The sequence below is a fragment of the Phocoena phocoena genome, chromosome 1 (genome assembly GCF_963924675.1).
Source record: "Phocoena phocoena chromosome 1, mPhoPho1.1, whole genome shotgun sequence".
In the NCBI taxonomy this organism is placed as follows: Eukaryota; Metazoa; Chordata; class Mammalia; order Artiodactyla; family Phocoenidae; genus Phocoena; species Phocoena phocoena.
This window is the reverse complement of record NC_089219.1, coordinates 47,690,169-47,707,139: the sequence shown is the minus strand read 5'-3', so window position 1 is coordinate 47,707,139 and position 16,971 is coordinate 47,690,169. Positions and strand designations below refer to the sequence as shown.

At 43.7% G+C, this 16,971-nt stretch overlaps 1 protein-coding gene across 1 annotated transcript in view; it reads left to right on the top strand.

Moving 5' to 3' along the window:
- Positions 1–752: 752 nt before the first annotated feature.
- Positions 753–16,971, top strand: part of PLPP3 (phospholipid phosphatase 3) — an 81,351-nt gene continuing 65,132 nt past the window's right edge. The window contains exon 1 of the mRNA XM_065877007.1: positions 753–1,490. Within this exon, the coding sequence (XP_065733079.1) occupies positions 1,352–1,490 (139 nt within the window). The 5' untranslated portion in view covers positions 753–1,351. The remainder of the gene's footprint in view (positions 1,491–16,971) is intronic.

Sequence of the window (16,971 nt, the reverse complement as noted above, 5' to 3'; positions counted from 1 at the left end):
GGAAAGGCCCTTGCCTTGGAAATGATTATAGTCTACCTGGAAGAAAAATTAATTCACATAAAATAATTAATTTAAAAGCACATGACAACCTCTAAGGCAAAGCATTAGATTGCCCCCAAAACTACTCCCCGTAGTTGTACAAGCAGGCTGTGGGCCAGCTGAACTAGCAGGGGGTTGTAGGGCTTGGGACTCGTTCACCCTGGAAACAGGAGTAAAAGTCATAGTTAACACCTATATACCTGGCACTGTTCTAGGCGTTATATGGGTTAGCTATTTAAGTCTTCACAATTACTCTATTTAGGAGAAACAGTTATTATCTCCAGTTTACATATGGGGAAACCAAGGCACAGAGCCATGGCCAAGGTTCCAGTCCACAGGGTCTAGCTCCAGAGTCGTGCAGTCCTTTTCCTGTTCGTATCCTCAGAATCTACCCCAGTACCCGGTGCTGGGCGTTAAGATCTTTAAAAAAAATTTTTTTTTCTTTGAGTATTTTGGGGATAATACGATTCAAATCAAAATAAAGACTTGAAAGCCCCAAATGTGTCAGGGAGGAGAAATGCTTTCGAGCTGCACTGCCTCAACTTTTGCCTGACCCAAGGCCGGCAAGAAAATGTTTCTTTTTATTCTTTTATTTATTTATTTTTCCTTTTGTGACAATTTAGTGTTTCTGAACGCTAGGGGCTCCCGGATTCTCTGGTTTGAGAGTAACTTTTCCTTTTAGGATTTTTTTTTTTTTGGAAAGGGGTGGGGGAAAATGTGGCCTTAATTATCCTACGTCTTCGGCTGCTTAAGGAAGGGGCTGTGCTTTCGGAATCTCTTCTGAGCCAAGTAAGGAGGTCCCTCTCTCTTTTTAAAGGACCTCTTGAAATAAAACTGCCGAAAACAAATCCAGGCGATCACAACGGCAGCTGCGGCGGCGGCAGCAGCAGCAGCAGGAGGAGGAGGAAAGTTAGAGTTGCGGCAGCGCTTCGGCGTGGCTGGGCTCCGCGCAGCTGGACTCCGCGCAGCTCCCATTCATTAAGCAACCAGCCGCGGAGAAAGGTGGTCGAGGGCCCGCGCTGCCCGCTCGCTGCTTTGCACACAGAAACGGGAGCCCCGCGCGTCCGGGGCAGCGCGGCGCTGCAGAAGTTTCTGCTCGGGAGTTGTCTCTCTCCCCCCTGGACTTTCGAACGATTCGGGATTGAGGCAGGAAAAGCAGAGGAGCCCCAGGGGAGCAGAAAGCACCACCGCCTGCCGTTGGAAGCGGGCAGCGGGGCCGCACTCTCCCGCCGCGCCCCGAGCAGCCTCGGCCGGGAGGCGACCCGGGCGTCTGGGTGTGTGACTGCTGTCGCGGGGCGTCTTGACCAGCGCCATGCAAAACTACAAGTACGACAAGGCGATCGTCGCGGAGAGCAAGAACGGCGGCAGCCCGGCGCTCAACAACAACCCGAGGAAGGGCGGCAGCAAGCGGGTGCTGCTCATCTGCCTGGACCTCTTCTGCCTCTTCATGGGTGAGCCCAGCCCCGTTGTCCCTCCGGCCCTCGGCGCCCGGCGCGCGTCCCAGCCCGACCGGGGCTGCGCGCCGGGCCGCGTCTCCCGGCTGCGCCGCGCAGTCCGCCCCGGGGGCCGCCCGCAGGCTTCTCGCGGAGCCTTCGCGCCGCTCCCTGTCCCCGGGTCCCCGCCCTCCCCGTTCCCGCCGCCTCCCCGGCCTGTAAAGGAGTGTCGGGAGCGCTGTAGGCTTTCGCGGGCCACTTGGACACCGAATCCTAAAAGCCGACCTCCGGTTGGAAGCCCGGCCAGAATCCCACGAAAGGCGTGGGCTCGGCCTGTTAGGATAGGGGAAATCGGTGGAACCAGGACCCGGAGCCGGCGTAGAGCTGGTTGCCCTCCATCCAAGTAAGATGGATCTCCTGGAGCGCTGGGCTCCAGCCTGTAGAACGCTGCCTTCCCCCGGCCGAATGTAAACATCCAGCCCTTCCGCCGGGGCTGCCTGGGCCTTTTCTCATGCCGCTATCCTGAACGCCCCCCGGGGGTTGGGAGGGTGCTCTCGAGGGGCGTGATGCGGGGTACCGATCCAGCAGTCACTTTTTAGGCGCCTACTGTGTGCCAGGGAGTACTGCCTCTCCCTGACTCGGTGCAACACGGGCGAGGAGGTCCATTTCACCAATGAGGCAACTGAGGCACTGGGAAAGCTAGCCACGGTTCATGCATCGGGACCACAATTAATTGTACTCCCAGAAAGCTGAGGCTGTAGCCCGCTTCTGTTTTCCAAACTAGTTGGAAGCACAGCTGGAAGAGCAGGAGTAAATGGAATGGAGTGGGAGGGAGAGGAGGATTTATGAACTCGCCCCCGGGGCAGGGGGTGGCTATTGACAAGAATCTACAGGAGTTCCAAGATTGAAGTAAGTGTAGATTTTTTTTTTTTTAAGCGAATCATGGTGTTATGGGAAGCGTGCAGGACTTGTCATCAGGACACCACCACTCTGCCACTTGCCGGGGGTGCCACCTAACTGCCTCTCTGGCCTCAGTTTCCTCATCAGTTGAGTGAGTGGCTTGAACTAGATGCTCTCTAAGGCCCTTTCCTGCATTAAGAACTCGGATTTGGTCCAGGAGCTGTTCTGCGAACTCTGCTAACTGAAGAAACATCTGTGTTCCCTGTTCCCCTTAAAATAGAACTCCTGCACGGAAGCTCAAGTCCCTTTGAAATGGAGTTGTCCGCGCAGAGTGTGCAAACCAGAGACTTCTTGGGCTGGAGTCCAATGACCCTGTGTTCATGACTCTGTAGCAGGATCCTTACTGAGGTCCATCTGTCCTTGGCTTGACTGTCCATAGTAAATTTTGAGAGTCAAAGAAAGAAAGGACTCTTAGAGTTTAAATATAAGAATGGCCCCCTTTAGATATGCAGAGACAGCTGAAGGTCAAATTGTGCTCTGCGGAAGGGAGGAAAGGTGACTGTAGTTCAGGTGGCAAATCCCATTCCCACCTCCTCGTATGAATTCAGCATTAAGATGTTATGTAAAGGAATTGTCACTGGGGGGCCTACCTTCCTGAAGGCCACTGGCTTATTATCCACAGTGCAGAGCTGAGTACTTAAAAGTCCCCTTGCCAAGCTATTGAATGTTTAAGAGACCTTCCCTGGTCCTGGGGGAGTACCAGGAACACAAACACATTGAAGCTGTTTGCTGTAAACTTGTCTGGGGCTTCCCAGTATTCACTGATGTGTTTTGTTCCCTGGTGGTAGGGTGAATTCTTTCAAGACTGTCTGTTCCCTGTACCCTCCTACCTCCTACTTGGTGATTAGGAAAGCAGAGCTAGAACACACTTGACAGCCTTCGGACAGTTTTATTGTACTCCCCTCCTCTTTCCACTCTTCTGATTTCAGAAGGCAGTCCCACGAGATGGTGTATCTTATCAAAGGAAAAAGTGTGAAGGAATTTGCAAAAAGACACACCTATCAGCTATAGTTTAGCGGGGGACGCAGAAATCCCAAGATACTGTTGTACACTGAAAGTGTTAAGTAAGGTGTATGTTTGCACATTACAGCTCTTCATCTGCCCCAACTCTCCCTGTGTCCCCTTCAAAGCTAATATTCTATAGCTAGCTGTTTGTTAAGTTTACTCACTATTGGCCTCTTAGAGCAAATGATTTTTGTTTACTGAAAAAAAAAAGTTAATAAGATACCAGGACCTTTTATTTTACCATAAGGAGCACATAGCTATCCGTTTTAAGGTATGTGCCTTGCCATTAACATAATGTCAACCAAGTCATTTTCAAAGTGTCTGCCCTATGCATAGGCCAAATTACAATATCACTAATTTAATGCCTCTCAACCACCCTTAATAGGAAACACTGTAAGGTAAACATTTACTTGAGAAATTTATGCAGGAGAACTCTATTGGCTTCTAAAAGAAAATTATTAACACAACATGTGATTTTAATATTCCACACATCACAGTCCTAAAAAATTGTTTCTACTTGGTTCACTTTCTGCCTGGGACTGTCAGTATGATTTAATTTTTATATAGTGTATTGATCATATGGTCTGGATTACAAGGCCCTAATATATGAAAAAGGGAGACATTTTTCTGTTTATTCTCTCACAGGAATATATACCAAGCTTCCTCTCCTTGTGTCTGGAAAAAATAAAAGCTGATGTGCAATATGCGTGTTATGTAAGTGGAAATATGCAAGCAGTTTAACTTGTTTCACATACCTTTTGGAATGTTAAATTCTTGGTGAAAAAACAGAAGTCCACTCTCCTTTGAGGACCAAAGGAATCTGGTGTCAGAGAATCACCAATGGAGGTTTATGTCTCAGAAAATAGCATCTTTGCCGATTATTGCTTTTATAAACACAGTTATGAATCTTTGCATAGTAGTTTTTCTGAAATCGATTTTGTTTTCCTTTCAGTTGCATAAAAGTATGGCCTTCTGTTTTTTTATGCACTCCTTCTGCTCTACCAGGTTACAAGAGAGCAGCAGACAATATTCCCAGGCAAGAAGGAATGAGCATCTACTGTCTTTCTGAGCTCTGTTAGCCTCTTTTTCAGATGAATGAGCTTATGTCCTTTTCACTTCAACTCTGATGATGAGATTATCTCCATTTTATAGATGAGAAAACTGAGGTACACACTGAAGTCAATTTGAGTTGATCTCTAATCCTCAGTGAGCATGACTGGAGTCCATCCCCCTTTTCTTCCCTCATCTGAAGAACCCTGAAACTCAGATCATTAGAAAATTCTAAAGCTCGGTTTGCAGAAAGTCCTGCCTCTCCACATTTTCCAGTTAGTCATTTGCACCAAAGCAGATGGATAAATGTGGTTCAACTCTTCTGGTCAGTGATACGGTCTCGTCTCCCCAAGGTATCGTTTTGATTTGGGGTCGTTCTAACACTAAGTAATTCCCAAATTTTGAGGGCGCCTTTTTACCCCATGAGACAGTGGTTCCAAAGAAAGCACAAATGGCAGTGCACGGCTGTAGCACAAATGCAGAGATTTGGTAAATCCACGTGGAGCTTCTCTGCTCTGTCCCCTGTCTCTTCCTTGTCCCCCTCCCCAGATATCTACTGAGTGCCTCCTTCCAACCCATGCAGAGTCAGCCCTGCTGACTCTTCCAGGATGGTTGAAAACCTTTATCGTCTGGATTGGCTAGTTTCTTTTGTTTTTCGTTTTTTTTTCTCCTTAGCTCTTCCATCCCTTTCTCTTATACTTGAGATATACCATAGGGTTATAGCTGCCTTTGTGGGAGACTGTTAAAGCCAGAGTTGGTGGCCTTTTCCACTTTTAGCCATTTTGACTTCCTGTCAATTTGAGATTCTTTCTTTCCCCCTTCCTGTGCAGTTGTTTGGGCTGGCAAGCCCTGTTCATAGCGTGATGCTAATGATACCATAGTTGAGGGCTTCTTCCCCATGTAGGCAGTTATGTTTATGGAGAGACCCTGCCCTAGGTGTCATGTCAACCTGGTACACATTATTTGAGGAGTGATAATTTGGGGGATGCCTACTGTGTCAGTACTTCACCAACTCAGCTAATAGGGAGACCCATCTGGTGTGACATGCAGATTTCTCAGGCTCCTTCCCAGGAGATTCAAATTCACTAGGCTCTGGACCAGGGCCTAGGATTCTGTGTTTTAGAAAAGCTTCTGGTGATTCTTATCAGGCCAATTTGAGAATCCCTGTGTTGTTTAATAGCTAATGTCTTACAGGCAGTTGAGGAAGGGCAGTTGGTTTATGTAGAGGGATCGCATGTTCTGGCACGTTTTGAATTGTTAGGTTGTCTGTACTTTCCTTTCTGTTTGTGGCCAGTACACCTGTCTTTTCCAATAAAGATATTCAAGATACCTAGAGATTATCATACTAAGTGAAGTCAGACAGAGAAAGACAAATATCATATCAAATATCAAAGACAGATATCACATATCTCTCATAGGTGAAGTCTAATTTTAAAAAATGATATAAATGAAATTATTTACAAAACAGAAACAGGCTTGCAGCTATGGAAAACAAACTTATGGTTACCAAAGGGGAAACGTGGAGGGGAGGGATGAATCAGGAGCTTGGGATAACCGTACACACACTACTGTATATAAGATAGATAACCAACAAGGACATACTGTATAGCATAGGGAACTCAACTCAATATTCTGTGATAACCTATATGAGAAAAGAATATAAAAAAGAATGAATATAGGTATATGTGTAACCGAATCACTTTACACCTGAAACGAACACAACATTGTAAATCAACTATACTCCAATTAAAAAAAAATATTTAAGACTGTTAGAATCCTTTCAGAAGGAAAAATTACCTCTGGGTGCTGGCCTGAAGGTCTGATTTTTAGTGCAAGGACTTGCTGGTGTCTCCTAACTGCTAAGAGACTGGGATTTTTATTTATTTTTAAACTGAGTTCTCTGTAGTGTTGTAGGCCAAGTGACCACTTTGGATAAATGAAGTGTTAACTCTATAAATATTTTCTTTTGAGATATTGAAGTTTGTATATGAGTAAACAGTGAAATGAATGAATGAGACTTCTGAAGAGAGCCTTTAAAAGATCAAAGTTAGCTTGGCAAAGTATTGTAGCAACAACACAAGCTTCAGATTCACCCAGGTCTGGGTTTGAATCCTGACATAAAGTCATCTACACAGGTGACATGGGCAAAAATTATTTAACCTTTCAGGCCTCAGTCTCCTCATCTGTAAAATACAAAAGCAAACCTGTGACACTCGTATATGGTGAGGCTCAGATGAGATCACAAATCTGAAAGCACTTCGAAGAGGTAAAAAGCACTAAATCATTATCGCGTATTATGTGGCTATTATTCACAGTAATAGTATCATTTTCCTTTCCTTCCCGGTGTCCTTACTCCTCGATGGTTCTATGAATTTAATATTTTGGCAGCAGCGTTGCCTGAAATATATTAGGGGAAACAATTGTGAAGAGAATCCCAAGAAAAAACCAGACAGAGGGAACACAAATGTTTTCTATTAGCCAGAGAAAAGCAGTGGCAGGTTTGGGAAAAGTCACAGTGCAGGAACCTCAAGAGTCTTTGGTGGTTACCTTCTTCCCCTCTGGAAGGGACATGGCTATATCATCTTAAGGGAAAGACAGATACACCTTTGTCGGGGAGGGAATTTGGACAAATGGCCTATTTTAGTCTCAACTCTTATATGTGTCTTTTGAAAGCCCAGAGGAAGAAAAAATAACTAAAAAGAGCAACATGATTGAAAATAATCAAAATGCTTGTCATCCAGGGCACTCTCCATATCGCTTGAGGAAGGGAATCACTGTGGTAGTGAACATATTTATTGTTCAGGTCAACCATGTAATATAGATAGTAGATTCCTTTTAGAGAGGAGGAAACTGCAGTTCAGAGAGGTTAAGTAACTTGCACAACGGTGCCCAGCTAGTAGTCACTAAATTTTCCAGAACTCTTGTCGGCTTACCTTGCTGCCCACTTTTCAATGCAGTCAATGCAGTGAAGGCTTCCTCTTTTCTATTCCATTCCATTTCATTTATTTCCATTTTTTTGAGTCCAAATATGTACAAATACGTTCTGCAGGGCCCAATATAAATAGTTGCAGAACAGCTTGGAGTGTGCTGACTGAGCCTCTCGGTGGACGTAATAAAGAAAATTCCATTGGAGCAATTCTTTAGTGCCTAGATTCATGGATGCTTTAGAATTTGAAAGTACCTTGGGGATTTCATTATCAACAATACAAAGTCATTTTTTTATCTCAGTCAGAAAAATAGGCCTCTTTGAACAGGGGACAGGTGGGAGGTCCAAGGAGGAAGCACAGGCTTTGGAGACAGATAGGTGGGAGTTTGCTTAGGGTTATTAGCTGTACGTGGTTAGGCAAGTTGTGACTGTCTCTGAGGCCTCGGTTTTCTCATTCGTAAAATGGGATAATATGTGTTGTGAAGTTGTGAGGCGATGCCTGGTATAGTGTGTGGCGCTGTGCACTCACCAGCTGCTGTTGTCTTTGTCACCACGTCCTAGTCAGTGCCCTTGATTCACATAGGAAGACTTGGATGCTTGGACTGGTTAGTCATTGTCTGGTGATTGTGAAAGGGCAGAACCTAGAACCAAGGTCTTGCCTTTATACCATTTTGCTTTTCTGATGTCTACTTGTCAGTTCGAAACTTGATTATCATTTATGAGGTAGTTCTCCAGAGAGCCCTATTCTCATTTTTCTCTTTCCTGGGTCAATTAAAAGAGGAACAAGACAAACAGGTTTAACTTTTAACCCAAATCAGAGGATGATAGTTTAGTGAGGGCAGAGACACATGGGGCAAATTTGAAGGACTAGGCAGTTCTTTTGATATATCACTTTTCTTCCACTGGCCCTTGTTCTAGAAGGTGCTTATTACCAAAGATCACTGCTGACCTATTTGAACTTGAACAGACACCATCTTTTTCAAATGATGTGTCCCAGGAGAGAAGAAAGAGAAGCCCACGTTTTCGAAGTGTTTGTTTTTGACTGAGGAGGAAACTGAGTCTCAGACGAAATAATTTTCTCAAGGTCATGCATGAGTTGGTGGTCCCAACATTCAAAAGAAGGCTAGGGGCTTCCCTGGTGGCGCAGTGGTTGAGAGTCCTCCTGCCGATACAGGGGACACGGGTTTGTGCCCCGGTCCGGGAAGATCCCACGTGCCGCGGAGCAGCTGGGCCCGTGAGCCATGGCCGCTGAGCCTGCGCGTCCGGAGCCTGTGCTCCGCAGCGGCAGAGGCCACAACAGTGAGAGGCCCGCGTACCGCAAAACAAAAAACAAAAGCAATAAAAAGAAGGCTAGGTCAGTTTCTGAAACATCCTTGTGAAACTATTCTTCCTTTAGGTCCAAGTTAAATTATAAATTATGATCTGCATTAAAATTCCCAAATTTAAACCAAACCAAACCAAACAACACACATAAGATCCAGTTGGCACCTTATGAAAGGAACTTGATGATTTCTGTGTGCTTTGAGAGTATACACTGCAATCAGAGTATTGGTGGGAAGTGTGTTTTTGAGGTTTGTCACAAATTAACAAAATTATATGCTTAGAGAGTTTTGCAGAGAAATGCAAATCAGTGTAAGCGCCTTGTCATAATAAGCAGTATGCTTTTGTTCCTGTTTATGTATCCCTAAAGCACATAATACACATGATTATATTGACACGAAGGAAGCTGTTCTCACTGATGGTTTCTTTATATCTGGCCCCCAAATTAGCATCAATCAGTGTAATTTCTAGAGAGCCTATTTAATTAAGTCTATGTTTGTACCTGTCTTTCAGGTATGTCTTGTCTTCTGCAGTTGTTTCTTGAGCATCTACTATGTGCAACACCCCTTACTCCCTTCTTCCCCTGGGATGGGGTTGGTGGGTGGGGTTCCTTGTGCTTTATGAATTCCCATGTTGGGAAAGGGTAACAGACTTCTGCGTAATTTTACACACTTAGTGCTGCTGATTTGGGCATGGTAAGGGAGGGGCTATAGCTGCACAGTGAAAAGCAATGAGTTTGCCTGAGGGCTTGGAGCTGGGTCTTGTTAGAGAAATAATAGCCTACATTACATGGAGTGGGAAAGGGTATTGCAGCAGAGGGAGCAACGGATACTGAGACTTAGAAACAAGAACGTTTTTGGGAAGGGTGAGTGGTTGGAGGCTGGAGTGTAAGTGCTGTGTATTTGCATTGAGTTGGTGGGGAAAGAGGATGTTGGGGATGAGGCTGGAGAGATAGTTAGGAGCCAGATTAAAAAGGGGAGCTATAAATGGCAGGCCGCTAAGGGACTTGAACTTTAATTTGGAGGACCACCGAATGAGGTTGTATTTTCGTTTTCATTTTTCTTTTTATTATGGAAAATTTCATACAGAAACCAAACACAGTATACACCTAGGAGTGGAATTGCTGGGTCATACGGTAACTCCATGTTTAACTTTCTAAGGACCTGCCAAACTGTTTTTCCATAGCAGCTGCACCATTTTAGAAGTACCGTAAGGTTAGTTAAAATGTGTAAGGAAAAAAAAAATTACCAAAGTTTTACAGGCAGTGTTTGACATTAACATATTCATGAGCAGTTTTTAAGAGGGGATTAATTTAATCTGATTTGTGTTTGAGGGGAGGGAAATTGGAGGCCAAGGAGGGAGATCATTTGGGAGGCAGATTAGAAATGAACCTGAGGTACAGGGGACAGAGAGGAGAAGGATGGGTGACAAGGAGATTAAAGGAGATTGGGGGTGGTGGGGGGGGGGTTCCTGATCTCCTGGTTGGGAGCCTCTGAACCATGGTGATGCCTCTCTCTCCACGAACACTTTAAAGGCAGTGTTTGTAGAAGACCTATGAAGCCTGTATTATAGGATTAGTAAATGCTTCTTTATGTTCATAGCCTTATTAGAAAGATGAGGCTGTAAGTTTTTTATATACATAATTTATTTAATTAATATATATTTTGCTCTGGAATTTTTAAATTTCTCAAAGCCCCTTAAAATAAATGGGCCGTTGAAAATCCTCTTGGTTTAGAGAAACGGTTTTCCTTGAGTTATAATGGTATTTTTAAAACAGTTTTGCTGAGATCTAATTTATGTGCCATAACATTGATTCATTTAAAGTGTTCAATTCACTGGCTTTTAGTATATTCACAGAGTTGAGCAACCATCACCACGATCAATTTTAGAACATTTTTATCACTGCAGCAACAAAAAAACTGTACCCATTAGCTCGCTCCGCATTTACCCTCCTCCTCCCCCCATCCCATGGCAACTACTGATCCACTTTCTGTTTCTTTGCCTTTCACTCAGCATAATATTTTCAAGGTTCATCCATATCGTAGCATGTATGTTCAGCATGTGTGTTCAGCAGGTATTAGTACTTCATCTACTTTTTTTTTTTTAACATCTTTATTGGAGTATAATTGCTTTACAATGGTGTGTTAGTTTCTGCTGTATAACAAAGTGAATCAGCTATACGTATACATATGTCCCCATATCCCCTCCCTCTTGCATCTCCCTCCCACCCTCCCTATCCCACCCCTCTAGGTGGTCACAAAGCACCGAGCTGATCTCCCTGTGCTATTGGACATAGATTTTCAATTCTCGTGGTTATATTTACCTAGGAGTGGACATGCAGGGCGATATGGTTCCTGTGCTTTACTTTTTGAGGAACTGCCAAACTATTTTCCATGGTGCCTACACCATTTTGGAAGTATCTTAAGATTAATTAAAATATGTATGGAAAAAATACAAGAGGTTTACCGAAGACCTTTGGAATTAACATATTCATGAAACCACTCTAGAGCTGCTTTGTTTGTCAGAGAATATTTCGCAAAGAAACAGTTTTCAGTCAGTTTAGCAGTGTCAGTGGGTTTACGATGAGTGAGCAGAGAACAATAAAGCTGCCTGAGGAATAGATGCTGGGTGGTCAGCTAGACCCCCCTCACCCGCTGAGTAACATACTTCCACAAACCAGGGTGTGTGACAAGCAGATTCCTGCTTCAGCAAAATGAAAAGCAGCCTTAGATCTTCAGAGTACCCTGAAAACAGTTAAAAGTACAAATACTAAAAATCTCTATTCCTTGGATTAGCTTTACAATATTTTTAAGACCATGAAATAGAACTGTAGTTCCTGATAAGGTTGATTTTTTTTTTTTTTTTTCCCCCATCCCCTTTCCCCCCTGGAGATATGGCTGTATACACGATTATCATCTTGAAAACAAAATTACTGTGCATCTTTTAGATTCATGTGCTGGATGCTGGGCGATATTAAAGAGTATAAGACACAAACACAGATCTTTAGAAACTGGTTGGAGTGTCAAGTTGAAAATTACAATGAAGATTAAGCTATAAGTGCGTGAAAAATTAAACCACATAGAATACAAGAAGGTGAGGAAAAGGCACTCAACCTTTATTATTAGGAGTTTTAGTTGATATCTCACTTAATCTTTCCAATAACAAAATAAGGTAGATGTCAATAACCGGTTTTGCAACTCAGAGAGGGTAAATGATTTGCTCAAGTTCACACAGCTAATATGTGTTAGGCCTGGGATTTGGACTCAAGCAAGCCTGACTAAATAATGACAGTTGCTAACATTTATTGAGTGCAAGTATGTACCTCTCACTGGGCAAAGCAGTGTGCATGCGTTCTCTTATTTCATTCTCCCAATGAGCCTATGAAGTCTTCATTACTATTATCTCCATTGACAGAACTGAGGTTCAGAGATGTTAAAAAATAACTCACCGGAAGTTACGCAGCAGGTGAGTTCGAGTTGGGGTCAGACCTGAAAAGTCTGTCTCATGAGGCCTTTTTTTTTTTTTAACATCTTTATTGGGGTATAATTGCTTTACAATGTTGGGTTCGTTTCTGCTGTATAACGAAGTGAATCAGTTATATGTATACATGTATCCCCATACCCCCTCCCTCTTGCTTTGAGGCCTGAAGCCCAAGTTTTCCCCACTATTCCCTGCCAGCTTTCACATCAGCAACACGTGATGAATTGTCCAAAATGAGTTAGACTCGTGATTCTCACCCTGGGTTCTCTGGACCTGCCAAGGTCTGTTAGGGCAATCACAGGGCATCTCGTGCTCTTTTTAGGACTTCAGAAATACCTAACATGTCCTGTACGTTTTTCAATGATTAACTTGCCTAGACTGAGAACAGCAGCCTCTGCCTGGACTGGTCACAGCACTGGCGTTCTGTGCTTGTGATCTGAATGTGGAATGACACTGGCAGATCACTCTGGTCTCACTGGTTATTTCCACTCATCAGGGGATGTGATTGACACTTCCCGTGCTTTGATTAACGGAAGTGGAGAAATGATTTAAATATAGTTTACCTGGTAAATAAAGACATCTTATAGATGTCACAGAGGGTCGAGAAGGAACTGCAAGGCATCTTTGATGGTGAAAAGGTTGGACATTCTAGAATGGACAAGCAGCTCTGGATTTAGGGCAGAGGAAGCCCGCTGGGTCCTGGGAAGGCTTCTTAAAGGAAGGAGAGACTTGAACAAGGCCTTTGTCACTCATATCAGGGAGCAGTAATGGGTCTCTCTGTTAGTGACCCTGTTTGTCCCGTGGGCTCTGTCTGCTGTCTTGGTGGTTTGGTGTAACCTTTGGGTCACGCTGAGAAATTGTGAGCTTCTCTGGTTAGTGGCTGTGGATGCGGCATCTTCATTAAATGCAGTAAATAGAACTTCCCCCAGTAGCCTCTTCCCCACAAATGACCCACATTGTTGTAAAGTTAGCAACCACTGACAGGAAGTGGCAGGAGTGCTTCCAGCCACACAGTGGATTTCATTAGACACTGGCCCAAAGTAGCCGTTTTGGTCATTTTGGCTTTCGTAGGCTTCTAGGGAGGAATGGCCTAACACATTCTTTCTCATCCTTGCATGTGTCCTGCTGTCATCTTCGCCTTAGTGGATATTTTGATTAAATGCCTAGTGTCTTCTTTTGAAGCAGCCATATGTATCGCAATCAAAGGGAGGAACTTCTAGCAGGCTGAGAGTTAAGAATATTTCCAAAGGTGTCACCAACTTACAGGAGTCCTCCCTTATCTGCTGTTGCCCTTTCCATGTTCTCAGTTACCCTCAGTCCAAAAATATTAAATGGAAAATTCCAGAAATAAACAATTCATAAGTTTTAACTTGCATGCCGTCTGAGTAGCGTGATCAAATCTCTCGCTAGGATCCCCAACTGGTGACATGGTCAGCTACTGACATCCAACCGTCCACGTTGTTATGACTTGATGATCCAGGATCACCCGATGCATATGGTCCTTCTTCTGACGTATCATCAGAAGGTCAGTAGTAGCCTAACGCTGTGTCACAATACCTACGTCATTACTTCACTTTATCTCATCATGTAGGCATTTTATCATCTTGCATCATCACGAGAAGAAGGGAGACTACAGTACAAGCAGATATTTTGAGAGAGAGAGAAAGACAACATTCACATAACTTTTATTACAGTATATTATCGTAATTCTATTTTATTAGTCATTGTTGTTAATCTCTTCCTGTGCCTAATGTAAATTAAACTTTATCATAACGATGTATGTACAGGAAAATTCATGGTACGTACAGGGTTCGGTACTGCCCACAGTTTCAGGCATCCACTGGAGCTCTTGTAAGTATCTCCTGAAAATAAGGTGGGGGGTTATTATACTTGAATCTTTTGTATAGCAGTTTTCTCATTTAAATCTGTCTGAAGAGAGTGGCTCCAATGCCCTGGCAGGAGGGATGATGGGTCCCACTCACTCTAGTAAACCTTTGCTTTGGACGGTCTATACTGTAGGCATTGTGTGAATGCAGAATTCTCTGGGACTGGCTGGGAAATTAAAGTATACTTCTTGAGTCAAAGTATTCAAAATACAGGGCTTTCAATCCCAGGGGAAAATAAGCCCTCTTGATTTTAGGGTTTAATTTTCCGAAGGCCACTGACGGAGTTGAAGACCCTTTAATTATAATTTTGCTTTAAATTGGATGTTTGTGGTTGTGTTGACCTCAGCTGTGAAATCCAAACATTTATTATTAATTAATAATCCCTTTCATTGAACAGTTCTACCAAATGATAGCATATACATCTGAGAATTTGAACGTAAATATTCTTCTTGCCTCAATTCATTTTTCTAGCTCTTTCTTCAGCTCCCCAGCCCTGAAAAGCCCACAAAACAAAACACCCAAACCACCCTACCCAGGATATCATTCTCCAAATGTCAACAGGAAAAAGTCCGGGAAAGGAACATTTTTGAACCCTTGCACATTCACGCATCTCATCAAAGGCTACAACGATGGAGGGGAGATATCGCTGTAACTGATTTTACAGATGTGGCAGTTGCCCTTGGGAAAGGTCGAGGAACTTGCTGGGGATCCTGCATCTGGAAAATGGTGGAATGCCTGGGACAAGAACCAGCCAGCACCTATGTCTCCTCTTTCCTCCCACAGTGAAGACTCGCATTGAAATTTGCCCTGACTGCTATTTTCAATAATAAGCATATGAAGCAAGGAAGCCAGCCAGAAAATTTTAAAATGAAATGACTAGACCTTGTAAAGTGTTCAAGTGTGATTTGGGGGTTAAAGCCTTTTGCCCCTTTTAGTATTGCCTGTTTCTTTGTAAATTCCTAGAGGATAGATATTAGACTCAAAACGTCTGGGCTGGAAGGGGGAAGGGCATGAACTTTGCTGTACATCCCTGGCAGGCAATCATGCAAGGGGCTTGTTAACTGGCTTGAATTTCACAACAACCTATGGAGGAGGAGGGGGCTGGAGTTCATTTCAGTTTTCTCAGAACCTGCTCGGCTCTGCCTGTCTCAACTCTTTTTGGTGGGTGGCGTAACACATTGTATTAATAATTCAGCTACTTCATCACTAGCAGAGACTTTACTAAGATTTCCGGGGAACTGCTTTGCTAGAATCTATTTGGAGCTGGTAGCTTGGACCATGCATCCACTTTGATTGAAAATATGCTCACAGAGCATCCCAACTCCAATTCTGTAGAGCCTGAGAAGAAAAGGGCAGAAAACCGTGGCAGGGGACTACTTTGCCGATTTCGTACAGAAATGGAATGACTCTGGGGGATAGCAACTTCGGATTTGTATTGTTAATTCTTCCTATGGGTTTTCTCCAAAGGAGTTAAAAGGGCAGGGAAATGCAACAGTTTGAGCGAAGCAGCCTACACTTGGGTTAGAGGCTCTGTGTATTTCCCAGGCTATTGCAGGACTCCTATTCAGCTGGGATTTGAATGGGAGTGTGATTTGCATGAGAGCAAGTGTATAAAGTAGGTCTTTTTTTCCCTTTCCTCAAAGAAGTTTTGTGGCATTTCTTTTTCTGACAGAGCTGGCATGAAGCTTTGACAAACACAGACCGATGGAAAAGTTAAACAGGCCTGAGAGCAAGCGCATTTTGTCCAGATCCTTCACACTTAGAATGCAGAGCAGCTGGCAGGAGGCAGCTTAGATCACAGGAGTCATGGCAAGCGCTGTTCCTCCACTGTGGACTGGTGATGAATGGGAAATGCTCACAGAAGCAAGGGGAAAATGGATGATTGCCTATTTATCATTCTCTGTGGTCGGGGGAAACTACAGATGAGAACAGTCCTGGGACTCAGCTGTCCATCTTATCTGTCCTTCGGTATTTATTGAGATAAATACGAAGAGATAACAAAGAAATACTAGAGGCAGATCCTGCCCTCAAAGTGTAGGAGAGAAGATGAGAAGATAGGCACACATTCATTCCTGGAGAAAACATGGCCAGGTGTCTTGAGCTGATCATTAAATGAAATTTTAAAGAGTCTTAGAAAGTTTAAGAGGCAGCTCCACACTGATCCTGGGCTGTGTTCCCAACTTTGCTGTATTAGCTGGGTGATCCCTGGCATATCACTGCCACTTTAGGAATGGTAAAATGGAGATGATGATTCATTCCCTGCCTACCTCATGGAGCTATTGAGACCAAGGGTATGGTATCACATATATATAGGAAAATGCTTTGAAACTGTGAAGTCATATTTGTACAGTGTGTGTGTATATATATATATATATATATAGAGAGAGAGAGAGAGAGAGAGAGAGAGAGAGTCTTCTGAATCTGCTCTCCTCCATTCTCCCTATTTCTATCCCACTTTAAGTGCATGCTGTCATACACCTAGATCTGAAAACATTCCTTTACAGATCTTATTTTTAGGGGGATAGTGTCCTCCCGTATATTATTTATGCATTAACTATACAGGAATCGTTTCTCAAAACTGTAATTCGGATCACATAGGCCCTTCTCTTCATGATTTTTATGACCCCTCGTGGACTACAGAATAAAACTTATTAGTATATTTGAGACCCTTCAGAATCTGGCCCCAACCAACCCTTTCTGCTCCCCATTCCCTTCCCATGCCCCTCCACTTCCCCCCTTTATGCCCTTGTCCCAGACATCTCCATTCTGTGGCTCTTCCAGGAACTTTCCCACCAAATCATTTCTCTTTGCTTGATACGTGTTACTCACTTCTTATAATCAATTCAAGTGCCACCCCCTCTGTGAAGACTTT